General features: G+C 38.4%; 2 protein-coding genes across 3 annotated transcripts; both read right to left on the reverse strand.

The window, feature by feature from the left end:
- Positions 1 to 143: 143 nt before the first annotated feature.
- On the reverse strand, positions 144 to 4568 carry mrnip (MRN complex interacting protein). The gene is made up of 7 exons (XM_015350012.2): positions 4393 to 4568; positions 4083 to 4142; positions 3570 to 3667; positions 2853 to 2919; positions 2196 to 2350; positions 1454 to 1553; positions 144 to 1114 (listed from the first exon to the last, which is right to left on the reverse strand). Exons 1-7 carry the CDS (start codon positions 4450 to 4452, stop codon positions 425 to 427), a joined length of 1230 nt encoding a protein of 409 aa, XP_015205498.2. The 5' UTR covers positions 4453 to 4568; the 3' UTR covers positions 144 to 424.
- Positions 4569 to 6672: 2104 nt separating this feature from the next.
- LOC102699220 (TBC1 domain family member 9B) lies at positions 6673 to 26473 on the reverse strand. Of its 2 annotated transcripts, XM_015349940.2 has the most exons (22): positions 25983 to 26473; positions 23752 to 23862; positions 22995 to 23113; positions 22277 to 22505; positions 21451 to 21709; positions 20388 to 20595; positions 19646 to 19828; positions 18998 to 19153; positions 18464 to 18614; positions 17120 to 17334; positions 16317 to 16434; positions 15636 to 15921; positions 14832 to 14961; positions 14373 to 14471; positions 14060 to 14128; positions 13465 to 13705; positions 13210 to 13275; positions 12404 to 12475; positions 12028 to 12078; positions 11591 to 11656; positions 10789 to 10886; positions 6673 to 10300 (listed from the first exon to the last, which is right to left on the reverse strand). In XM_015349940.2, exons 1-22 carry the CDS (start codon positions 26098 to 26100, stop codon positions 9686 to 9688), a joined length of 3660 nt encoding a protein of 1219 aa, XP_015205426.2. In that variant the 5' UTR covers positions 26101 to 26473; the 3' UTR covers positions 6673 to 9685. The 2 variants fall into 2 exon arrangements, with proteins under 2 accessions (XP_015205426.2, XP_015205427.1); XM_015349941.2 differs by lacking the exon at positions 12028 to 12078 and having other exon boundaries at positions 25983 to 26472.
- Positions 26474 to 27788: the final 1315 nt, after the last annotated feature.

Raw genomic sequence — 27788 nt, forward strand, 5'->3', positions numbered from 1 at the left:
TGTGCATTTTTTTTTTTATGAAAATATTTTTTTAGGAAATGCTTTGTAATTTCACTCCGTTCTATCGTGGACATGAACGCACCAAGGACTATTTTTACACATGTATTTTAATATACATTTAATTAATCATACATTCTGCAACAGCAGTTTAAAATAAGTAATGAAGCTTCTGTGATTGTTATCTGAATATGCACTAAAGGTCATAAGTAAAAATGGTTAACAACAGAACTGTTATTCCAAGTTATTAAACAAATTAATCCACATTTACACATTTGAGATATTTGCCTTCTAAGACCTAATTCCACAATCAAGCAAGTAATCGTTTAATCTATGTACATCCAGTTAGGAGAATAGTGTACAGTAAGAAGGGGGGAAAAAAAACTTTGAATATCATTTGAAATTACCACAGAGGCTTGACTGAAGGCTACAAAAAATCATCAAAGTCCTCATCTGTCTGGAAGAGAGACGACATGGAAGAATATTGTTTTCGAGCTGGATTTATCTTACCATTAATAGTAGAGGATGGAAATAATGGATCTTGGCAAAGTTGGGATTCACTAGTACAATCGGAGCTTTCTAAATTTAATTCAAAGTTGCTGTGCCAATCGCCTGTTTTTGCTGACAGAGTACGAATCTCTGTGGCATTCTGGTACATGATGGATGAAGTTACAGTCTCGGGCACAGTTTCAGGAAATAAACATTGATTCTGTACTGTAGATATTTGATGTGTCTTATTTTCACAATGAACTTCTTGGACTTTGTAACATCTCCTGTCTTCATAACTGTCATCAGCAATGGATTTAACAATAGAAAATATATCACCTTCCAGCCTCGCATCCGTGGTAACAGTAATTTCCCTTTCTCTCTGCCCCTGAAAGTCTCTTTTCTCCTTTTTATCTTCTGAAGGAAAAGAAAGGTACTTATCCCATTTCAAAGCCTTGAGCTCAGAGTGCTTTGCGTTGTATCCAGGGTTAGATGAAGCCTTAATTGCTGTAGAGACTCTCTTGGCAGCTGAGGCACCAGGAGAACCTGTTGTTGATGATTCCAGGAGTTTTGAATTTCTATTTATTAAAGTCAAACTTCTTCTCTCATCCATCATTGGCTTCTCATTCTTCTGTTATCACAGGACACACAATAACCTATTAATGCTCATAATATATGTATATATCATCTCTAATGGGAGGGAAGTTAAAACAAAACACTATTCATGCAGCTGCTAAAATAATTACTGGCTCCCACCATAGCAATCAAGGTAATTTGCTAACTTATTAATGGTCATTTTTAGTTTTTTTTAACAATATCTCTCCTAGGGTTACGGAGTACTAGTTCGTCATATTTACAATTAGGATGTAGTGTACCAATGTTAATATCTGCCACTAACTCAACGCTTGTATAATTGCACATCTACATGCACAGTTTTCTATAGAGTTGGGTGTGTATCATCTTTATTTACCTCTTGATCACTGCATTTTTTCCAGACGCCTTCATAGAAGACATGATTTGTAAATTCCTTAGTTGGTGTATTGGCAGAATCCCAGCTCTTCTTACGTTTCCTGTTATTACCAAATAATGGTTAATGGTCAACAAATGCTGATAAGATTATTCTAAATGTGTAGTTATACTGGATGATGGAAACAACACTGAGAGAGTACAACTGGCCAACTCAAACTGGGTGTGACAGAATAAACCCCACTGCAACATATTTGTTATGTTATGTATTACTCTCTGATCTTACAATAGGTGTTCTAATAGTGGTAACAGCCGCAAGAAAGAAAAGCTGATCTTTGTGATTTTATAAGAGAATGCTGGGAGACAAATAAAACTATAAATATATAATCTTGATAGTGTCTTTCTGGCCCATGAAATATCTTACTTTGTGCTTTTTATAGACTGATACCCTAAAACAAAGGGTAACTGCATATATCAGTCTCTGCAATAGATGGATATGATTGACATCTGTTTAAGGTTCATGTGCAAGAGGTTTGCCCTAAGTTAACATTCTAACACTTTATGGAGAAAGAACAATAATTAGGTGATCAAAGTACTGAAGGTGTATAACACATAGCCTTCCTTTAAGAACCATATATCAACACAGAATAATTATTTAATACTAGCTTTTTCCCCAAAAGTTATATTCTCAAAGGCACTAGACTTTACTGTTACTCATGTTACAGTAAGAAATCCAACTACAATACCTTGAAGTCTTATTGATGACATTCTGTACATTAAAGCAGCTACTGTCAGTGTACAGATTATCCTCTTCACTCCTCGTTGTCTCTTCTCTCGACTCCTCAGTACTGTCCTGCAGATAGTTGCTCCAGCAACTGGCTTCTTTTTCTGCTTCCACATTCTATGGGAATACAAATCCCAAATCTAAAGGTAAATTATACAGTACATATATTTGGCTGTGTAGTTACAATTAAAGATAAGTTTTAATGCAGCATCCAAAGATCCCTTCGTCTACAGAAAGGCAAATCAATTAAAAAACCATTTGGACATCTGTCATCTATACTTAACATTGTTAAAGATAATATATCTGTTACAAGTTTTAAATACTCTAAGGAGCTCATGGGACAGTCCTTGAAGTTATGTTAGTTATCCTTGAAACTATGAGGTGCAGTTCTATAGATCTAATATAGATTAGCAATTATCCTGAACTTGTTTACTTATATTTAACATTTAATTCAGTCATATAGTTTATATGCCATATTATATAAGCTATATTCTTAGTCAGTTGTTTTATTTGTTTGATGTTGTTAATCTAAGACATTTTTAGACAACTAAAAACCTGCAATATATCCTTCTTTTCAATTCTGGTGATTGTGTGTGAAGGATAAAAAATGTAGTCGTACCGGTTCAACTGCGATGCTCAAATTTTCATCTTGTGACTGAATGTCTTCTGAAAACCTAGCTTGCTCACTGTTGAATAAACACAATACACAATAAATACAAAGATTTATATTTTTATGAACACATGAAGTATTCACAAAACTACAAGTCACTGCTATATGCTAGCTTTGGGTAAACATCAATGTATATTATGGGCTAATTAATTAAATTACAACTCATTGCATTTGTCAACCCTGAAAATGTGATAAATTAAAAGATAATGATAATGGGATAACCTTCAAATACTGTACTACCATTATTATTAATTCTGCTAAAAAATGCAATAATTTTCCAGTAGAATCTTCACAGTCCCCTTTATATCAGGTCACCGACTTGACAAGGAGTATCTGTTAATTTAAACCAATTTCTCTGTTAGAAAATGAAATCTTTATGCATTTTTAAGCATTTAGAAACTGTGTAACATTTGAACAAATGAAACATCCATTTCTTTTAATAAGGAATTACATTTTTCCTCAAAAAGGTTAAGATGGATATAATTAGTAGTATATTTGATGCAATTCTCAGTTCCTCACATGTAATCCCCCCACTCAGGTATACAGTACAATAGAATTCAGTACGAATGTCGAGTTTCTTAAGCAAAATCCAGGAGGTAAAGAATTTTCTCCATAAACATCTGTGGGCAAAACTGTGGAATGTAAAAATCATTCAAACAGGCATACCATGCATGATCTTCTTCTGCTTGTATTATTTCTCCACGCATTGCATTGAGTTTTTGAACATGGCGCCTGCAGTCAGCACCAGAGCCCTGTCCATATATCTGTAAACAAACAACAGTGAATTACATAGTAAACTCTTCTGAGGAGCATTACTTATTAGTGTTTTCTGTAGTCTGCTTAGGAATATGGTACAAAATAAACATTTCCTGACAATTTATGAATCTAAATGTTTAAGAGTTGTCCAGGTTACCGTGTGATTGGAAAGCTTTTTCAAGGACTGCTTTGGAATGCCAAACTAGGAAGAAAATACAACATTCTGCAAAGGAAAGCACAGCATTTCTAAGGTGTTTCAAGAGTACTGTATGTGCTTGTGTACTTTTGCAGTCCAAGAAAACAAGTAACCCAGTTCTGACAGAAACATGCAAGGTCAACTGTGTCTATTTACATTAGAGAATTGTAGAGTATTAAGTTAATGTTGCCTGTCACTTGGTGTCATACAGTTGACAGTTCCCATACCTTCATTAGGGACTGTTTTTCTCCACACATTTTGCAGTTCCACTTATTGCTCTTTTTCACCTTAAGCAAACAACAAAACCGCAGGAAGTTATAGAAAATCAATATAGGGCATAATGAATTGTATAGGACAATTGTGCCTATCTTATACACAATATACATATAGTTGCTTATAATTATAATACTACGACAGAAATCATCGCGAGACAAAAAAAAACCCTTTTAGAAGAAATCTCCGAACAACAGCTAGTTTCTATTGCATAGTGATCGAAAACCGGTTACAGGTCATTACTGTTATCAAAATGAAATTTACCTGATGGACTTGGAAGGTTTTGCATGTGAAACATCTCAGGACCTGAAATTCCTGCACCATGACTTTGCTTACTCCACAATACACGTTGTTACACTTACAGTAAAAAAAACTAGCTCCAACGTACAGTAGGAAGAAAAACACTACGCCTTCTTTTCCCGGCAAGCTAATTTGAAAAACGTCACTTCCCTCTACGTCACCCCAGCGAGGATTGGCTGATTTAGGCGTCCCAGGTCTATCACGTTGTCACCTGTTTATACACAGTTATGTAGACTTGCAAGACTTTCTCTTTAAGTGTTTAAAGAGAAAGGAATTTGATATTAAGTCAAATTTTGCCAAGTATAATGTGGAAATAGAACACTTACTTATAATTAATCTGTTGGTAATACTGGGTAGATACTGTACCAAATTCACTAAACAAAATGGTTAAACGTTACACCCTGCTTTAATGCTTAAAAGGTGGAAATGCAATATTAACTAAACTCCATTAAAACATGAAAATTGGCAAGGCAAAACACAATTGATGGATGTAAACAAGCTAAGTGTTAAGATCTGTTACTCCCTTTGTCAACATATTGTTTTATATTTTTCTTCTGTTCGCTTGTTCTTTGTGGATACCTTTTCTCCTTTGTACAATGCAATGTTTCGATAAAACATTGTAAAAAAAATCAGCCAGGTAGATCGAATTCGATCCTGCAAGAATGAAATCTTTTTTATGTAATTTCACTGTTTCTGTCATTCTCGGCTTTCTATGTACTACAACGAAGCTGGTCTGTTGATTCTATTTTTTTCTACAGCATTATACTGTAGTCGAAAATCAAATCAGCGTTTGGGTGACGGTCTGTTTGAAGAGCAGGAATGTTACTGCCACCTGCTGGCCCTGCTGAGACTACATTACTGTATTTCAACCAGGTTAGAAAAGCCGTGAAATCTTGCGGCACCCCCTACCAGTGAGCTAAAGGTCGCATGGTTGGACTGCACTCACGCAGGTCAGCCATTAGGAACTAATGAGAAAACAGGAGAAAACAGACTCAGCTGAATAAGTATGCTTAAGTAGATTCTTGGGCTTAAAAGAATGTCTTACTCCAGCAGCCTAAAACAACTAATCTTTTTAGTTCTGAAAAAAAACTATTAGGGGCCGTGATTCACACAGTATATTCAAAATCCTCAAAGTCTCTGAGAATCCAATGGACCTTTTCAGAATCAGCTGTGATTCGGGCAAGTTCATTTGAAAAGAAGAACAGGAAGCTTTCTTGCACGAACTGTAGTTGTGGGAACATGGAACGAGGTAGGCCAATCATGTTGTTAAAGCTGATATCCTGACTTCTGTCAAGAGATCTGTATCTTTAGACCACTTCCATAGATACTAGCAACATACTGAGCTAGATAGACCTTATAGAGTAGCCTCTTCCCATCTGTAACCTTCCTTGTGTTTATACATCAAACTCACCTTAAAACAGCAGAATCATAAGCAAAGCATATTCTTTTTTACACTTGCAATTTCCCTCATTCTCTATAGGCTGCACTTCTGTTGCATTTTTCCCCCAAGATACTTTCCTCTCCCTTCAGTTCCGATTTGGCTTGGTCAAGCTGCAGTCCTGGGTCATCTTTAACACCAGTGATGATAACCATTGCCTTGACAGTGAAGGGACCTGACACTGTGGTTGGCACAGCTGTCTGTTGTTATACAGTTGTAGTGGTGCTGGGTTGGGCATCTAGATTTGGAAGGGTCTCTGGTGCAGAGATTGAAAGTGAGTTAGTTACCTAGCTAGAACATCTAGTTCCTTATTGGGTAGTTGGCTCTATTTGATGTCAGAACTACATTTTTTTTCCAAACACATGCAACCTGTTCCCGAAATGTAAATGCCTTCAAGCTACTTATGTCATTTGTGTTAACACCAAATCATAAGGAGGAATATAGAATATATGAATAATCAGGTCTCACACTTAAAGAAGGCTCCACGGCCAAACATTGTGTTTTCTTTCTTTTCTTTTCAGCATGGAATAAACCTATTACTTGTTCCTTTGCAGCCTAGGCATGCTGACGCAGCTTCCCACCTGAACTACATAAGGAGGAATGCTTAACATGGTTAAGGCTCATTGCTAAAAGACAGTACTTAGTTACTGTTTTCTTTCTTCTTTTTTTCAGCATGGAATAAACCTATTACTTGTTCCTTTGCTGTACTTAGTTATACATGATTTGATGCATGCTACTTTCAGATACAGTCATAATGAGGATACTTCAAGACACAAACCTAGCTTAAAAATGGCAGAAAAAGTTAGTTTAATTCAGCGCTTTTATTACATGATCATAGATACATCAGACATACTGTACAGTACAGTCTTTTCAAGGACAATTAAAAACCCCAGGTCAGCACTAAACAGATGCATGTAAATAAATAATAAATTAGAGAAGTAATGTAGGACAAACAGCACATCTAGCAAAGCCTGAGGTTACATAGCCAAAAGGGAATAGTTGCAATAAAAACAGATGCAGTTTAAAAGAAAAAAAAAATCAGGAATAGTTTCTGCCCACAGGCATTTTTTTTCATTAGTGTCTTTTAAATCTGAATAATTTTCATGTTGATTTGTGTATACATTAGTAATATAGTTGAAAGTGAAAGTGTATGAGTAAACCTTGTTTATGATATTTTCATGTAATAATTAAAAACTGTTAAAATTTATGAGAAAGGAGTGCAGTATAAAATAGGTCCCATTCTATGTGATTGGTCATAAATGGTAATAAAATAAATGGTGCACACAAAGACAAGTAGTAAAGAAATTAAAACATGATAGATGACCAGCACTCACAGACACATTATTCTGCATTATCTGGCTTTGTAGATCAAGTGCAAAATTCTGCTCTTGGAGTTATAAATACAATAGTTCCGGGATCTTCAAGAAATTCCATAACTACCTTTGCATTGAATATGCCAACATGAAAAGAAGAACTATGCATCATAAAAAACACCTGCTGAACTATCTACAGTATCAGGGATATATGCACTTCTACAGCTGCAAACAGAAGTGGACATGTTATGCTTTATTTCTAAAGCCCCTTCAACTTTGTACATGTTTTTCTGCATCTATTGACAAGACCTGCATGAGCATGAAAGAAGCAAATTACGTAACGCCTATTACTCCGTGACCATGAATATCATGAACATCAAAATAAAGCAAACATCGATGCTATACAAATTCAAAATCTGTGTTCTCAAGTCCCAGCTAAAACATTCACACTTATCGAATACCTAAGGCTTTTTTATTTTTTAAATGAAAAATGTACATAAACATGGGTGTGTCGCTTAAAAAGTACAGTGAAGTACCTTGAAATTGTTTCCTAAGATTTCCTACTCTATAAAGAAATTACAGCATGAACGGAAGTGAAACAAAACTCCATATTGCAATTAGAAAAAAAAAACACTGAGATTTGAATAATGCTTAAGAATTCATAATATAATTAAGGAAACTATTATGGATAGTAATTCATAGCTTATGACATCTACAGCTCATACATTCAAACTAGACAAAGTAATTATAACACTGAACTCCAGTTCTCTATTGTGCAAACTCTCTTAACCAAGAGACTATGTTAATGTTGGATCACACTATGGAATTTAAGGAAGTACAAACTCTACAGTTTTCCGACTACTATTGTAAAGCAGCATGAAATGCGGTTTGCAAAACTGAAAACATTTATATATTATTCTGATAGTCATTTAAATGTAGATCATGCACAGTCAGAAAATAAGCTCCCAGTTGTGGCAGTAACACCTTAGGACCTTGATGTATATTTGGGCTGTGATTCACAGTGTTTCTAAAGGTAAACATTAATCACGTGATTATTCCATGTGGAACTCTATGTAATTGGTTAGGTTTTAATATGGAAATTATGCAATATTGCAAACTGTTGTACAATGGCAATTCCATCTTTAAACAAATTATCTGAAGATAAAAGTCTTGCCGGTACCTTATAATTCCAGGTCACAGTTGGATATTTAATCAGAGCAATTTAAACAGTTTTAAGGCTTGGAAGCAGCATTAATTCCAGGTCAATTGATTCTAAGGCAAAACAGCTCATATTAAAGTGTATGTTTTATAATACACGTTAAATGATAAAATCAAATTGATCTCCCAGTGATTAAAATGCACATCAGACCCAAATACATGAGAATCCTGAAACACCTGATGCCGAGCACATCACAATAATGATGTTCCTTGCATTCAATTTACCTTGTCTTAAAGATAATCCAGCAAAGGGCTGTCTGATAGAAGACCACAAATCCAAATATTTTTACCTATCTACTTAACAACAGTCTTGCTAAAATAGTTCTTCCTTCTTTCCACACAGTCAATCAATCACAGTAAATCTGATAATAAAATAAGTACATCAGTTAAGGCTAGATCTTTAGACAATAAAAGGCAAGTGACGTTACATTTACTGTATGTTGGGCTATCATTTATCAGGGAAAAAAACTAAGCAGAGAATGAAGAAAAAAACAAACTAACCAACATTAGAGACTATCAGAGGTAGTTTTATTTGATTAAAATAAGTTTAAAATGATCGATATTAGATTTGCCTGTAGACAACATTAAGCTGTTGCTCATGACTGAAATCACTATAGCAGCTTCGTGCTTTTCTTTAACCTCTGCTGGAATACTAACACGTTCTCAGAGCTTTTCTGCATGCCTCTGCCCCAGGTGTGGTACAAAACGAGATATTTAAATGTGATCTTTTGTATCTTCAGAGTCTAAAATATGCTTTTCTCAAGTGACTGAAATCCAGCTTCACATGGGGTGCTGTACATGTGTGTACATTTTTCATATTTACGCATATATTTGTAGGTTTAATATGCAAAGCCTTTTTTCTTACATCCTGTTATTTGTAAACCTTTAAAATTAACATACTTATCGAATAATACCTTTGGTATGACACAAGCGTAATTCCACCAATATTCTCAGTTTTAGGAACATGAGAACAAGATGCATTGAAAATACTGTTCAGTGTGTAACTGTGGATTCTGGCAATTAGATAATGTGCAAATCATGAAAGTCAAACTAATATTAAATTGTTTCTGAAGAAATTTTTATACATATGTTTTAAAAAAAAACAAACAAAATAAACAAAAATCCTAATAAAGCCAGTAGGTGTAGCTGGAATCAGGAGTAATACGAGCATATCCCAGGTTTAGCGGTTATCCCAAACTCTGGGTGTTCCAAGGCCGTCTGAACCAAAAAGGGGAATGTGGAAGGTGGTTAATGCATCAGCGATATCCGTGACAGATTAATCAAATCATCAGCCCGAGAGCAGGGGTAGCTCACATTCACTGGAGGAGCTAACCTGCCTCTCCACTGTCCGCTGGGCCTTGCAAGCTGCCATCTTAGCTCTAATGTCCACCTTTTTCTCAAAGTAATCCACCAGGGGGGATTCGGTCAGGATGGAGGCTAAGATTTGCTCAAACGAGATGGACCAATCCCCATCCAGGCTGCTGCCCCTGCGCTGATCTCCGCAGCCAATCAGCACTGTGTCATCGGAGATGTCTTCACACTGCAGGGAGCCTGCGCTTACCATGGAGTACGAAGACACAGAGGTGTCATCTTTGGTATCTTCATCTGAAGCCGGCAACTGGGGTACCTCTGCCGGTTCTTCAGCAGCCTGGGAGACCTGAGCCTCTTTGGGATTCCCTCCTGGGCTTTCCGCTGGCCTCTCCTCTTCAGGCATGTCTGAGACCGGGCCTGCGACATCATTGTGTTCGGGTTTTTTCCCCCCATTGCTGGAGAACTTCTTGCCAACCTCTCCTATTTGCAGCAGGAGGCTGGCCACTGTAGCAATGGAATGATACAGCTCCTGTTCACATGAGTCTTCACTGAACATATTGTAGAGGGTTTTGCAGAGCTCAATAAACTGCTCCTGTAGTGGGCAGAAAGATTTGAAATAAACAAACAGCTACAGGTAAACCTTTAGTACCCTTGAACAAGGTGTAGAAAACATCATGTCACACTCATATGGTCTACCTTAGATGGCTTCATACCATTTAAAAAATGTTCCAGCAATAATATTGGCAGAGGTCTCAATAATTGTTCTATGCGTTTTAATTTATCTTTGTAAGACTGCTGCTATGCAGATTTATGTCTCTAAGGTCCAGAGTAATATTTCAAGTGTACTTAAAGTAATTTGAATTGACCTTTTCATTTGTTGTAAACCTTAAGAGCTACTTGACATGAAATCAATTTGAATATATGCACTTCTCTTTGAAAAATGTATTTTATTTTGAAGGGGAACTGATACAGGAAAAGAGAACTTTGGATGCATTTAGAATATAATAAAAATAGTTTTTGTTAATGTAGAAAATTTGAAAAGTACTTATTATAACTCATATGTTTCTTTCCATTTTCTACCTGGTTCATCTTGGGCAGATCTTTAATAGTCTCTTTCTTGGGTTCCCTTTCCTTGGCCCACATTCGAAGATAATATTTGTAATCCTGGGGCTTCTCCTCTGCCAAATGGAAAATCACAGATAGGAATTCTGTCATTGTCTTTCCTTGCTGCAGCAGACTGACGCGGCTACATGAATGCTTGGAAGGTGGAAGATCACATTCTGGAATCTTTTACCATGGAACCTGTCTTCATCCTTCTCCAAACAAACATAAAAAAATCTATGTTCCCATTTTCATTTACAAGCTCTTAGATGTTGGACTGCCGTACTCCTACAAAAAGGACAGGTCAAGTGTTCTACGTTTTCCCATTGTCTCAAAATCTGAACTGTACCCCCTGTCAATCAGTATTCAAACCACCGCACAGGGCACACTGCCATAATGTGAGCAGTGACGTAGTGTCTGTGGCTCTTAAAACAACTTAAGGAATCCACATATACCTCAAATATGTGCTAATATCTGTCACTTTCCAATTGATCCAAGACCAATCAGGCCATTTCACGTTTTGCTTATTTCTTAAACACCTTGTTTTTTGCTTCACCTTTTAATGGTCTACAGCTGCCTTTTAATTGTGTTGCTTTTTACCTTGGTCTTAAACGTCCTTGCGATTACCTGAAATTAACACAGAACCTTGAGATGCAACGCATATAAGAATAAATTATAAATCATTGACCTAAACAAATCCCAAACTACTGCAAGACCAAACCATGTAAAAGACATCACGAAACAGGCAATTATTTTCTTTAACTGCCACTTTACACTTTACCTTTCTTGTTTTCTGAATTTCCATTGCTTGTCCCTTCTTCAGTTGCAATAGGTTTGGCATTCTCCCCTACAGAAAACGACAGGACAGACAATCCACTGAGCACTAGCATTGTAACTTAATTATACCCAGTTCATTACTTAATAGTCAAAAACCTTAATGTTTTATACAGCCTAAGCTTGAAAACCACAGTGACATGGTGAAAAAAATTAAAATTTTTTTCCTGTCAATTCCCTTACTCTTGATACATTTCTCCTATCTGTCTGCTCTCCATCAATAATTAAGGAACACAGGTAACTAAAATTCCAGAGGGAGAAGTCTTTAAAGTCACTAAACTACTAGACATAGTTAACAACATTTTACCAGCCAACTCTAACCAGAGAGATAGGAAAAATACATTTCAGAGCAGAAATCCACAGAGCAAGACATCAGAGACAAACCTGAGATCACTTCCTGCAGCAGGAAGTCCATTTCAGACAGGAAGGGAGAATCTGAAGAAGCAGGGAACAGGTCACAAGCAGAGTGTAACAGAAAGGAAGACAGATCAGGAAAGCGAGAAAAAGGCAGAGTTCACAGAACAGCGTCTTCAAAATCTGATCATGCTGCTTTGCCACCCCTTTTCCCTGAGAACAGATTTCTTCTAACAGATTGTAACAAAAGCAATAAAATGAGATTTCATTAGTGACAGAGTGCCTTCCAGCTAAAAACAAAATCAAAAACCTTACTTTGAACTATCTACCACCGAGCCAAGGACTTAATAACAGGCAACTAAGATCAAAGTCATGTTTTATAAGGCATTTGTGTGGAGGGACATACCTTGTGGGCTGGCATCATCTGTGAAGAACTGAGTGGCCTCTAGTGCCGATTCTGCCTCTTCTGGACAAAGGGCTGAAGAGCAGGCAGGAGAGATGACAGGACTCAGCACTATACCCTCATTTATCCTACTACATGTAACAATTGTTAGGAAGCTCGAAAGAGACTTCAGCCATTTTGAACCTAAACACTCTATTTCAAAAGAAATGTTAGAAAAGTTCTTATGTTACCTCAGTTTCCAACCACCAAATTATTAGACTGGCTTGTGTGGGCTTTTACCAATCCTTACAGCTTTCACACCCCTTTATAGAAAGCTAACATAAAGAACAAACGATATATTTTACTGTGCATTCATTATTATTTTGACATGCGCTTAGATACTAAGCACATAGAGATCTAATTAATCTTTTATTATTTTATAAGTCCACTAGATTACAAGTTTAATTGCTAACATGAAACAGACCATTTTGTATAGCAAGTTGGAGAACAAAAATCTAGTTACTACAAGAATACACTGCCAGAATTGTTTTGTTCTTTTGTTAGCACAATGGGAAGTAACACACGAAACAATAAAAAAGCTGTTCAGTAAAACACAGTAATTATTTTTAAAGCCAGGTTCCTTTAAAAAAAAGTAAATATTGTACTTCTTGTGGTGACCTTTGCATAATAGACCTGGGCATGAAGATAAGACAAAATAATTCGTTTTCTAAAGTGACTGGAAATGTTTAATCATTAGAGGGCACTCATAATGACACAGAAAAGTTCTATAATTCCAGGGCAGTGCTTTTCCTGTGCTTGATTCACCATACCTGGAGGCAAATGCAGTTTGAAAAGCATCTTGAGTTTTTCAGTCATGTCTCCATGGTACATCCCACCTGACAGACAAGACCAGAGTTAACATGGGAGGCACCTCATGACAGACTAGATGTAAGGTCCACAGCTTCATAATTCATATTTAACCCAAATTATTTTAATTTTGTCTTTCTATATGCTGTATATTCCACAGGTTTTGTATGACAATGTCCAGTCGAGCACTGGCTCCGGCACCCTGAGGGATCACTTACTGAGGCCGGTGACAAACTCCTTGAAGTTGATGAGGCCGTCCTTGTTTTGGTCCAGAAGCCGGAAGAGGCGTGCAGCAAGAGCGAGGGTGTGCACCCCGCAGCTCCAAGGCGTGAGCGCCCCAAACAGCTGGCTGAACTGACCCATGTCGATGCGGTACTGCTCCAGGTAGGGCAGGCTGGGGTCATGGCGCTCTGCTGCGCTGGAACTTGCCCCCCAGTAGCAGCTCATGATGTGTTTAGCCTGCACACCGCCAACCAATCGCAATGTTAGAGTCAGATGTTACAGCAGTGTTAAGAGTCAGATCCCACATTATAGTGAGACATGTACTGCTGTACTTTTCTAACATCAATAAAACATTGTTTTCTTTTTCTCAACTCTCTTCTGAACATGCTAGTGGTGGGATGTGAGTTTAAAGATCTTCACTGAGAATCAAGGGTCGGCTTTGGCTAGGAGTGATGAATGAAAAGCCTTCACTCAACCAGAGAGCGATCGTGGTTGCATGAAGGCTTTAGTTTCATTTTACTTACAGTACTTCTCGCCATTGTTCAGCTACACAGGACTGCACACAGTAAAGCAGAGGAAATGTACACTCACCTTGAAGAGAACATACAGCTCTTCCAGCTCATCTATACCGAAGGCTGACTCAGTCATGATAGCTCTCACCTGAAAACAGACAGAAAATATTACACCTTAACAGGAATGTCTGACTGTGTTCACACAAACAGTACAGTTCTACAGGCCCATGCCAAAGGGACCTCAGTCATTTTACAATGACTGAAATAAATTTGTTAGATTGTTCATTTTGCAGCCTCTCATCAAACTAGGCAAACTGGTTGCACATGTACATTTAACAAGAATTAGAACCTACTATATATAGTACCACAATCTTTCTGTATGCTGTACTCACCACACTTCGTTTCGCTGTATCCTCTAATGACTGAATCACTTTCAGCCTCTGCCTGAATCTCATCTGCTCAATGACATCTGCCCGCAGAGTGCCAAATTTCTACATCAAGCAAGAAAGACAAATGAATGAATGATTCAGCAAAACAATATGCATTATAAGCTATTGAGGGGAACATATCAGGGACCACATAATGCAATTCAACATGCTGTGAAATTGCAAGTTCAGTTTCTAAATTCCTTTACCTTAATGTAATTATAGCAAACTGAATTTAGCAGTGTGGTTACAATATAATACCTAATGTAGACAACAAATGTTTCTGTAGCAGGTACCACTTGAATAAATCTGGTAATTGTGAAAACTGCCTTTGGTGTCTTTTTACATCTGATTCCTTGGCTACAGCCTCTCCCTGCTCTACAGGTACAGTACATAGAGGAAGACGTCTTTGATATGAACCCGGACCTCGTAGGATGACTTTATGAGGTCAAACACATCTATTTCAGGTGGTGGCTCATCCCCGCTCGTCAGTAAGGCATGGAGGTGAGGGATGGGTGGAGAGGGGGTCTGTTTGTTCACAACATTGTCCAGGTACCTTTGATGAAAAGGACAGAAGAATGAATGCCCATGGTGGCAACACTTACATCTCTCAAATAATACAAAAGCAATAATTTGGCTTTTGATTTAAGTGAGAAAAAGTTTGCTAAATATAAATTTAACATTTTTGACAACTAATTATGAAACAAAATCATGGCAAAACACGTGAAAAATCTTGGGAGTGTTACTTAGTAGAGGCCATTCCAGCTCAACAGAAATACCTTTGCGTACTGTGCTATAACTGTCAGACCACTTTTTATGTATTGCTATGTGTATATAATAACATAAAAAAGTGAAACTGTTCACATTCTATTTCATGGTGGGGCTTAGGCTGTGGAAACTGAAAGGCTTTAGTTCAAGTCCACAATATGCACAGAAGAACTTTATCCTAAACATAAGATTTTGATTCCCAACTAGAGACCCCAGATTTCTGTGAATATAAAACTATATGGTCATATTTATTATTGTATCATAGATACAGATAATATGACCAACATTATCAGCTGTTTTCTGGAAGTATGAAACCTGAGCTCCACAGATTTTCATATATGTTATATATTTTTGTTTATGTTATACACACAAATAAGCTCATTACATTAAGGTACAAGCCTTTGGGAAATCAGTAAGCACAGTCCGGATGTCATGCAGGATTGTGCTTAAACCCTTACTGACCTCCCCAGGATAGTCATGGCCTCTCCTTCATCACTGCAGGCCAGAAGCTGCTCCATGTTGGCGTGGAGTACAGCCAGAGACACCTGAAAGATGAGCTTGATGCCCTCATAGAAAAAACAGTCGACGACCAGAACCGCGCTTTCGAAGGGCATGACGCTGAGAAAAAGAGTGAGGAACCAGGAGAGTGAGATGGTGGAGATGACGCCAAGCTCCTGCATGCGCTCGTACAGAAGGGGAAGGCATTCCCGTGTCAGCTCCTCAAACACACCCTGGTCCACCAGAGCTCCTGAGGAACATGGACACAACAAGATGCCCAAGTGAGACGCACATTAAACAGTCACAGACGAGATAGACCCCCAGGTAAAAGAGGGAGTTATAGGAGACACAAGTAGAACTTAAGGTAATTCAAGCTGAATTAATGTTTACAGACACAATTGATCCAGTAGAACAGAATGTTTTGCAGATCTCCTTCTGCAAAAGTTACTCCACAATTACAACAAACTAACAATACACATGCTTTTCACTGAATACAGAAGAATTACAAATGGGTCATAAGTCACCTTACAAACAGGTCACAAGTCAACTGTGGTCTAAACAGAGTCAATGAATATTCTAGTTTCCTCAAAGCAGGCAGATAAGTTTTTTAAAGCTCAAGTTAAATGTGTGATGCATCCTACTTACCAACCACCCTGGTGTTGTAGTAGTCTGGCAACATCCTCTCACACAGAGCCACCAGCAACCAGAAAGCCTGCTCCTCACTGCAGTACAGCAGCAGCACCGAGGTGACAATATTCATTGCCTGGGTGAACGGGAAGCAATTTCAATTACTGGGCATTGATTAGATTAGTTGTTAATACTTTAACAGTTTACCCCTTTCTTTTTGATATGTCAGGACTTCATTTTGCAAAACAGTTTTCTAATGAGCATTTGTCGAGTCCCACAAATACATATATTTTCTGTGATGGTGTATTCCAAATTGTGTCATTTAATTCACATTCCTCATAAGTTTTCTTTTGTGTCGACCAATAGAAGCTAATTCCAAAAAAAGGCTTGCTATGAATCAGCCGTCTCATTCTAAAACCTTCCAGTATTACTTCTCTAGAACTGTTTACAACCTAAAATGTGGAACCCAGGCAATGTTTTTGAGAACAAATATCAAAAGTCTTGAGCAGCTGAAGTTTTCAAATCCTCTTTAAATATTTTTAAGACTTAAAGACCAGATTGTAAGCATGGCAAAAGCGGCACAAAACGTTATTGAATTAAAAGCAGTTTTTCTTCTTGTTCTTTCTTTAGATCCTATCTCCAGAGTTTATTTGTCAAGCTTTCCAGTACAGTCTTTTTTTGTTAAAGACGGGACTTGAAGTAAATACATATGCCCTGAAAGTGTGCATTTCCTCACAATAACCCTTACAATACAATTGACAATTGTGCTAACATCCACGTATGTAACAGCGCTTGCGCCAATGCCTGCGGTAGCCTCTGACCTGGCAGTAGCCAATGTTAGGGTTGCGACAGGCGTAGGCGGTGAGAACGCGGCGCAGGGCGGCGATGCCCATCTCGTTCTGGAAAGCGTGGTGCTCAGGCATCGAGCGGTGCAGGTCCCTCTCGATCTCCTCTGTGGCCAGTGTGCAGCGCCCCATGGACTGCTCCACCAGCTCGGCGTAGTAGCCCGGATGTGTTGCCATTTCATTCTGTGCCCCTGCGGGAAGCCAGAAGTGCCTTTCATTTCATGCCGTCAACGTAGTGTAGGACTTGTTGGCATTCTTTTCTCCCCACGCCCCCATTTCCTTTTTTTTTTCTTATGACTGATTCCATGTGACCTAGAGTTTAAGTATTTAGATAAAAACGTGGATCATAAAAGTGATTTCAGAGGTTTTTGGTTATTAACGATTTAAGCAAATTCTAACTGGAATCTGTGGATGTTGGGTCCTCGCTGGATCAGAAAAGGGCAAAAATGAAAACCACACCATACATTTTAGCAGAAATGAAATTTAAACTTTCTTTTCAATGAGATATACAGTAAAGTGGTGAAAGTGAACAGCTCACCATGGAGTTTCCAGTGCAGATTCTGAGGATTTCACTTAGAAAAGAGCTTTTGGGAACAGAAACCAAAGCTTGGGATAAGCAAGATTCTCTTCCTCACAAATTTTACTTAACTAGAACAAATGCTTCTGTTTCATAACTTGCCTTCATATATAAATAAGTATTTTCTGATTATATTTAATCATACAGATTTCAGTAATAATTATATTATTATTCAGTAAATAATTACATTTAATTATAAATAAAGAGATTATAATCTCTTTATTTAGAGACTATTACAAATGATACATTGTAAGAATTTGTAAAAAGCTTTACCGTTTTAAATTTCCAAAAAGTAAAAAATGTATAAGGACCATGACAGTGAGAGCCCAAAACAGCTCTCACGACAGATGAACTACTAAAATATGTCTTATTTATCACTATTTCTATGATAACTGGATAGTGCTTAATAAGGAAACTTCAGCCACAAAAAGGCAGGTCAACTAAAACAAATAGGTCACTTAGAAGGCCATACATGAATGAGAAACGCTTTTAAAAAAGATTAAAGATGTGTTACCCTTACAGTATCAGCAATATCCCTTTAAATACTATTGGTCTAATTTAGGCCTACCCTCTTGTAAACACCTCACCTACCCTTGAGACACTGTAGGATTTCTTGTTAGATACACAGTATGCAGTAACACCTTCAAAAATTAAACAATTTTGTATCCGATTGAAAATTTGGATAAAAGACAAAAGCTTTCATCATCTGAACATTAGCAGACGCAGCTCAAATGCCTGAATACCTGAGAACAGCAACCACAGCTCTCCTCGGAGGCTGTCAGGAATGCCTTTCAGGACCAGATCCCGCGTCTTTGATGTGCGGTACATACACACCCCCCGGCCATACTCAAAGAAATGGATATTCCACAACTCCTCCTTCATCTTCTCCTTGGTCTTGTCAAAGGAACAGACGTGGGAAAGACAGGATTACGCAATTAGAGGCTGCTTCGCCGACATGTTTCCAGAAAAGCAAAAACATGAAAGAAAATCACACACCATGAAGGCTACAAAAAGTAGGAGGCCATTTTATGGAATTATTAAACCTGGTCCTTGTGGATCACAGCCTAGCAGGTTTTATCTGAGTTTTTCAACAGACAACATCTTAAAATAATACATTGAGCAAATACTTGCTTGATAGTTGGATTGATATCTTGTAAGAAAAAAAAGGCAGTACACCCTGTAGCCTTTAAGATGTACAACATTTCGCTATGAAGAAAGCACATTTGCATTATTTGCTATGTCCTGTGTTTTCCTGACCCGCGGTGGTGGACACTCACTGCTTTGGGCCCCAGGTCCTCAGGAGCGTCCCTCCTGAAGATGCTGAGGAGGCCCTGGGCAGCAGTGGGCAGGTCAGGACTGTAGAACCGTCCCGGCTGGCTGGAGCCAGGTGACGGGGGGCTGGCAGACAAGGGGAATCCAGGACTGGGGGGGTCCTAATGAAAGAAAGAAAAAAATATCTCCATGTCTGACCATTTCTCTTTAATACTATTTTAAGTATTAGATTACCAGCATGGGTGGAATAGCCTTAATTAGCAATTTGTTTCAATTATTAGGGTCTCACTTGTATACATTATCCTTTATGTACTACTTTATACTAAATTCCTTTGCTGCAGTCATTCCCCTAGAGCACTGCAACACTAGAAAGATTTTCAACAAGAAAATAGAGAGCTAATGGCATAATGTCACTGAAAACGTACATGAGCTTATAAAGTGCCAAATGTGTCCCCTGCATACAGATGTTTTCATAGAAACCTATTACTCTCACCTAATACTTAGGGATGTTACTAACATCCCATAAGACACCGGATTTAATATTAGGAACAAAAATAGTGCACAAAAGAGAAGTGAGAAATCAGAGTGGACAAAAAAGGAGGGTGGAAACTAACCTTAGCAGAATGCTGAAATAACAGAATGGGTGAACTTACAGACTGCTCTTTCCCATTGTGCCACAGTTTCTCGGGGGTACGCTGCAGGAAATCAGAGATCCTCTGCACCAGAAAGTCCTGGTCCTTCAGATTGGCAAACAGGAAAGTCATCTTGCTCTTCGTGCTAATGGACAGGGGGCTAGGCAGTACACTGCTGCTGTCTGCTTTCTCTACAATTGTCACCTACACAGCAGGGAACAGGAGGCAAAGGTTACCGCCCAACTTCCAACAGGTAGTGTGAAAGGCGGAACACACTCCAGTGATTTCTACCACATAAGCCCTCAGTTACATTTAACCACAATTTTGCATATTCAGTCAACTCACTACTTACGTGCTCACAACTTACATGCTCGGCCCCAGAAAGTAAAAAATATTGAAAAAATTGTTTATTCCCTGAAAAATCCGTCAAGCACGTCTATATGAGCCAGTTTAGGAGCGTATAGAGTAATCTTATTTACGTCTATTTACTGTTTTTATACTTACGTTTAATATATTAAATTACCATAAGAGGTTAGTAGGGTTTTTTTTATAGGGCTTATAAGGGTAAAATTTGACTATACTCATTAAAGTTGTGAGTCGACTGTACTTAATATGTAACATTGTGAATCATATTGAAACATTTGGAATTTGTGTCTTCAGAGCATGTAAAAAATAAGTAAATTTTACTCAAATCAAGTACTTTATATTCCCCCCAATGATCCTTATTGCATACAATTCAGTTTGAGCCCAATAATACGCTCACCTCTCGTAATGGGATGATTAGCTGGCAAAAGTCCTCTTCCTTGCTGGAGAAGCAGATGTAATTGTTGGAGACGTACATCTGTCCTGCCACATGCATCTTGCTGAAGGGGGTCCACAGGGTGCAATCTGTGTGACCATCCAGCTTCTCATCTTGAGTCAGCCGGAAAGTGGCTCGGTACCTCTCGTTCTTCGCACGTGCATCCAGATCCCTGAAACCACCCAGACGCAACCAATCAGAAATCAGCTGCTAAAATCTGTGTGATGTGAAAGACACACAGATTCCACACCTTAATGTGACCTTAACCTCCCGGTTCCTCAAATGCTTTCCACATTCTCAATCTCAGGAACTAGCAATGCACTTGTGAAGCCAATTAAGGCAGAATGCAAATATAGGTAAATTAACTGAAACTAATCTCAATCCACATAATGCTATCTCAGGAATATTTTCCATCTGCAGGTGTACTGTACGTAACCATCTAAGCTAAAGTAAAAAGTAATATATCTGAAAGAACTCCCCACTCAAGCATTTGTGAAGATGATTAATTTTGAAGGCTTTCTGTGGCCATCTGCCAACTTCCCTCTCTTTAATTGTTTTAAACCACCAGTGAGAGCAAATAATGCTTCTATTCCTCTAAAGCAGGGATGTGAAACTAAAACCTGCAGTGAGATGTAACATGCATTCCTCTGAGAGATGATGCCTATTGAAATTTATTAACTATAGTTTTCAATACATGTAAGATCTGACCAAACTCTTTTTTCTCTTCCAGCAACATACTGTCCTATCGGTAAGTAAATTCTTTATAGACAAGGGATGAAAATATCATCGAAGTTGTGGTCAAAACAAACTGTTAAACATGTATTGTTTAAAATTTATATATTTTTGGTATTATTTGTCTAAAACTTAACCATATAACAAATAATGCAGCCCATGTAAAATACATGCTCCTTCATGTATCAAGTCACTAGTGCTTCATAAAAAAAACAACGGTGAAGAACTGTTTACATTTAAAAGGGGAAGTGACTTGAAGACGTACATAAGATGCAACAAAGATAAATGACTGTACCTCTTCAGTGCAGAGACATTTTTCAGAGGTTTGCAAGGCCTGGGGAGTGAGCGGTCAGCAGAGAAGGACTCGTTGTCAAGCAGCTGCCTCATGGCGATGTTGGCCAGCTGCTCCATCAGTTTGAAGGTCTCATTGATATTGAGGAACATGGAGAAGTAGTGCTCAGAGTCCCGGGTGCTGACGCGGATGCTCTCTGGGAACAGCAGAGTGGCGTTCTTCTCCAGCTGAGTCACATCAGTCCACTGGACCACCAGCGTCACTGCAGGGAAGGGGAAGAACAAAAACGGTTAGCGAATGGGAAAGTTTTGGCAGATGCAGCAAGTAACAAAAGACCGCACACTACCAATGTCAGTGACTTCTATGTCCTACGTTCTTATTAAGTAAAACCTGACAATCAAGAAGGTTGTCAAGAAGGCCAAGACCATTATGGAGGGCCTCACCTCCTATATTGTGAACTTACACTACTCCCATCTGTGAGACACCTCTGTGTCCCAAGGTGTAACAGTAACTGACTCAGGAAATCTTCTGGTCCCACTGCAATATCATTCTCAGACAATGTAAAGAAACGTGCTTATTTCCTGTAACACTACTGCATCACCTTCTCTGCTGGTAACGTTTGTAATGTTTGTATTGGACAGTGCAGTAAAACAATTATTTCCCACGTGAATTCTGAAACAAGATCAAATGTAGCCCCCCTTCCTATGTGTCTGTAAGGAAAGACTAACTATTCCACATGCCTGATATCTAGCACCAAAACCTTGCTGGCTGATGGATAAAGCACAGCACAGGGTTCCCATGTGAACGATTCTCCAGACACGTCTCTCACCTTCCTTGCCAAGCAGGAAGGAGTAGAAACAGAGATGATTGACACTCAGGTAGAGCCAACCCTGGCGAGGGACACGCCCCTTCCAGTAGCTGCAGGAGTAGTAGTTCACCAGTTTCTCCTCATCGGGCATTCCAAACAGCTTCCGCATCTTCAGCTCTGCCTCCCGGAACTTCCCTGAATCCTCTTCCTCGGTCGTCTCTTTGCTCTTGTTCTCCTCTGCAATGATTCCCTGGAGGTTATGAAGGAAATAAACTTTGGTAATCAGGCTTTCACATGTAACCGCAAGCACCCACCACCACACAAAACAGCCTGCATTTTCATACCTTGTAGTCCTGCAGTCTGGGTTGCATATGAACATATTTTCATGTTCTATTTTTGAAATTGTACTATGGATAGAAATAAGTCTTCCATCAAAACATTTAGCATAACAGATTTTTAGTATTCTACTATTTTAAGTTGATCAGTGCAAGGCAGTACCAATTTGTAATGCATGAACAGTCAGGAAGAGAAATAAGACCATCTAGTCCACCCACACCAGATTCTATGGATAGAAATAAGTCTTCCATCAAAACATTTAGCATAACAGATTTTTAGTATTCTACTATTTTAAGTTGATCAGTGCAAGGCAGTACCAATTTGTAATGCATGAACAGTCAGGAAGAGAAATAAGACCATCTAGTCCACCCACACCAGATTCTCCTCCTTCAGCCTGACCTACCTGGATCTTGCCCTTGACAAAGGTTGTGATGTCCTCCTCATTTTCGAAGATGGAGAGGGTCTGTAGCAGGTTCGCCTCCAGCCACTCCCAGTGCTCTGTGATTTCCTTACGGGATGAGCCTAGGAAAAGGCAGCAGGCGTCTATGTTAATAATATTCCAACAGAGATTTCACTGTGACCTCCAGAACCAATGTGAAACTTTTGTCTTCTAGTAGTTAAAGTGGGAATCCAAATACTGCACATATCCAGCATTGCAATATTACTACTTAACCACACAGTGGGTGGTGTTACTGGGATCTGTTAATTTACCCTTCAGCAAAAGTTATGCTATGATGAAATAAAGCTGACTTTAGCAGCGACAGTGACTAAACTCTACATAACAAAGAACAGGACCAACACCCATCAACAGGATAAAGCAGATCAATGTCTGCTGCATATCAAAAGGCAAGACTTGGAGCAGGGCAAAGCAGATCAACATGAGTTACATATCAAAGGACAGGACAAATATCCATAACAATCCATAAAACTGTGAAACCAAACTTCCTTAAGAAACCATACTGTATATAAGTATTGGAAACGCCTTTCAGGGTGTCTGTTCTGCAGGACAGAACCATCGTGCATTGCTGTCTTTATCGAGCTCCATAAAACTGAATCTGCACAAGACTGTGTCCTGCTCCTCTGATGAAGAATTTCACACAACATGGTGAAGAACATCCACACTGATTAAAAGGTAAAAAGCCCTCAAAAACTGTACTCACCACATGCAATGCTCCAAAAAATCTGGGAGTCCTGAGTTTGGTGGAGTATCCTGTAGGGGGCAACTCTTGCACTGGAGTCCAGAACGACATCTAAGGTACCCACCAGCAAACCTAAACACAACACAAACAACAAGCAGTGAAGAAGAAAACCAACAAACGCACAAAGAAGATGGATACTCTATCTGTTACTATACAATAATGAGCAAAATTACCAGTTTTTAGTGTGTACTTTAGAGCAATATTAAAATAATAGTTACCATCTGCCATGGGAAACATGACCAGTTGTAGTTAAGAGATGCATGTGCAATTACACACTGCATGTTCAGAGAATTAAATACAAATTCCAGTGCCACAAACTGTATTGGTTTATCTGTACTACAGAACGACTTCAATGCAAATTGCTCAGGACACTTTGCAAACACAGTTAAGCACACATCTACTGACAAACGTAAAACAAAAATGGGTAAAACAATTTTCTACATTAAAATTATTGAATGCATGCCCATGTGACCTCATTAGCTGTTTTAAATTCCTTCAAAATTAATATCGATTTCACATGCCGTAAAGTTCCAGACAACTTTTTTCTTGTTACTATTGACCTACATTTTGTTTTTGAAGTTTTTTTAGAGAGTTTATGATTTCTACTGTCACAACTTTTATAGTATCAGCTTTCACTTAAGGAAATGGTACTCTCTGGTATTGAATGTTTTCGTCGAAAATTGTCATTCATATAAATCCAGGAGCATCTGAATTAAAGACAAAAAGAAACGTAACCTGCCATTCATCATTGAGCCGAAACCACATGACCTCTATCGCTGTCGCAGAATAAATAAAACTGGCCCATTCACTTCAGAGGAAGTCATATTCTAAAGAATCATTAGTGTGCTTCAAATGGCCTGCTGCAGAACACAATTAATCTGTGCTGTTTTTAAAGTTAACCGGCTTATAACAAAAGTGTTTCACTTTTCAGTTTAAGAAGTTCACCTTACAGTGTAAATACAGTGTCAATAAGAATGTTGAAAAAATAGCAAACTATTACAAAAATATTTATGATAAAGCCTGCTGTAGTTGCTGGAATACATCATAAATAAACAGTAATAACCCTTCAAATCATTGTTTTAATGTCACTGGCACTATGAAATCACGTGAATGTTATATTACAACATGCACGAGCAATTAGGTAAAAACAAACAGTACTGTAATTTGTAATAATGCACACCACGACAACAAAGTTAAGAAAGTGGAGTGAAATCCAGTACTTCCACATTTGCTTTTCTCAGATATGTACGATTACTGAAAAAAAAAAATAACGCTGTTGTCAGGTGATCTGAATGACAGAATCCTCTTCCTTCAGATTGACAAGAAAATACACCAAACCGAAAACACGATTCCCAGCTCTTCCCCAATCGGAAAAGGGGAAGAGGTGGGACTCCTAAAATTACATGACACCCTTTGATATCTCAGTATTTGGCCTATAAAATTCCAGCCTTAGAAACACTGAGGTGACGTTCCAGAAAATCGAACTTAGCAGCATCACGAGAAAAACACAGACCTCGACAGTATTTTAACCACCTGTGAGATTCACGTCAAGAGTTCAAGCAGTTCCTGTTTGCGTCTTCGCCGAGAATAGCCTAATTATCTTCCCGTGAGAGAAGAAAGACAAGCTGCTGTTGAAACGCTTCTTGTTGTTATACATTGTGTTTAATTACTGTGTTTACTAACGATGCCCCCCCATAAAAAGTACAACAAAACCCTTCCGGTCTCTTTACAAAACATTTTTAAAAGATGTTATCATTCAGTGCCTCAGCATTTTTAGCTGAATGTTTAAGTCTGTTTTAGGCTATATACACACACGCAATAATAAACTTATATACTTCAAATGAATCTTGATTCCTGACAGTGCTGTCGCGTAAGCCTTTATATTCAATGTTTGGTTTCATTGTATATAGGCCAACCGTCAAACTTAAGAACATGGAGAGATCAACTAAAAAAAACGCTACATAAACCAGCCAGTTTGCGAAGTCGTTTAGTTGCCTTTTCTAGGTAAGCAGGTTTGCTGTCACTAGTTAAAATGCCTGGTTTACTGTACAAGAAAAACAAGCACAATCACTTGGGGCAGTAACATTATTTTTATAGCACACCCCCTCGGGCGTTAAGCTGATCTGTCTAAACAGAGCCGAAGAAGAAAGAAAACGTATGAATAATCAAACGTTTGCAGTTTAATCTCTTACCTGTGAAGCCCCCTCCCTTACCGTGCCCCTTCCTCCGCTGGAGAATGAAGAACGGGTTCGCCCTTTCGCTAACCCACAGCGCGTTGGCCAGCAAAACCTCCTCCGGTACGATCCACATCTGCACGTTGGAAAAAGACTTTCTCGACTATCAAAACAAATAGATCTTGGGTTTTTTTTTTTTAAAAGGCAGGTCGTGGGAAGTTTACTGTCGTTCGTATGCCGCAGACGTTCTGCCTGCCCCCCCTATTTTTGTTTTGTTTTAATTTACTCCATGGGCCGCCCATGCGATCTTGTGTTGTCTGGTGCTGCAGTGAGCCGTCCCCCCTTGCAGCCACTGACGAAAACACAGCCCCAGCTACCCTGGCGTCACGCTGTATCTTGGAGGCAGTCCAGAAGAATATCCAAGAGAAAGGGGGGGGGGGAAACACACGGTTCAATTCGGTTTATTTGGCAAAATTCATAATAACGAAGCTGCCATGAACAGTAAAACGGTTTAACTGCTATCAGGATGCACGTCGAGTCTGATATATCGTGCACTGTGGCTATGTACTGTACTGTAGGAATGAAGATGCATGACGTTTGTTATGGCTGAACTGGAAATGTAATTTTAAGGCCGTTTAACGACTTCTGCTCTTGCTGGTTTTGTTTGTGGTTTTTTAAAAGGGTTTTCTAAAGACATTACATTTCCAGGGTTGAGGTTCATTTTTTTAGGATGTGCGTATGAGGACCACGAGCATTTACATTTCCCGATTAGAGATAATGCAGTTTATTATTCAAGTTGGAAACCGAAGAAAAAAAAGTGGAAATAATAAAAAATTCCATCGGGTAATATTAGACTTTACGTCTCCAAGGTAACTTTCTTCCCTTACTAAATTTCGCATCTCCACCAACACTGTTTAACTAATTTAGGAGATCCCCCTAACCTATTTTCAAATATTATACTAGCGGTTTCACAAGAAAGAAACTCATTAGAAAGTACTTTTTTAATTGCAAGCAAGCAAAATGAGTTTTTTTTAATCAAATCAAGAAATAGCAAATGCAAAAGAAAATTTCAATTAAACAATGAATAAATTCTTAAAGCGATTGTTTAATGTAACTACTGAGGTAGTCATAAACCGACATATCCTCATAACTAAGAGGACTGCGAAAACCTGGGATTTCACTAACTCCAAAATTTTAACAAGAACAACGGTCTAATTACAGTATATAGTATTTGAAGCCCAATAAAGGTAGAGGACTCACATTCTTTTCTGTTGGTAAGCAGAGCGGAGCTTTCAAGAAAAACTGAGAGTAGAAAAAAGAGTAGAATCTCTTGTACCTTAAGTCATTTGATTATTATATCTATGTAAGCTATTATATCTATTAGTACAAGTAGGTAACTGTGTCAGCATGCGTAAGCTGCAATTATATCTATTATACTGTATATTCCTTTATGCAAATATGGAAAAAAAAACCTTTCTTGAGAAATAATTTTGTCAGCGGTCCTTATCTTTATGTCGAAAATCACTTTATTTGCTGACACATTTGACATAAAGGAGCCAGGTGAGATGAATCCTTTTATGTGGCATAATAGAGTTAGACTGGAAGACAACCCTCCAGTCAGGAAAGAATTGCTGCAATGTGGGGTTAAGATGATCACTCTGTACCATTAAGTTGTGATCAGACTCAACTTTGCATACTGAACCAACGATTTCACCCAATCCATGCCAGGAACATGTGCTCTACAACACTACAGAACAACACGAACGCTTCACTGTTGAAACTGCTCAGCACTCAGTGTTCTTTAGGTCGGTGTCACGTGTCTAC

This window comes from Lepisosteus oculatus, chromosome 11 (genome assembly GCF_040954835.1).
Source record: "Lepisosteus oculatus isolate fLepOcu1 chromosome 11, fLepOcu1.hap2, whole genome shotgun sequence".
Lineage (NCBI taxonomy): Eukaryota > Metazoa > Chordata > Actinopteri > Semionotiformes > Lepisosteidae > Lepisosteus > Lepisosteus oculatus.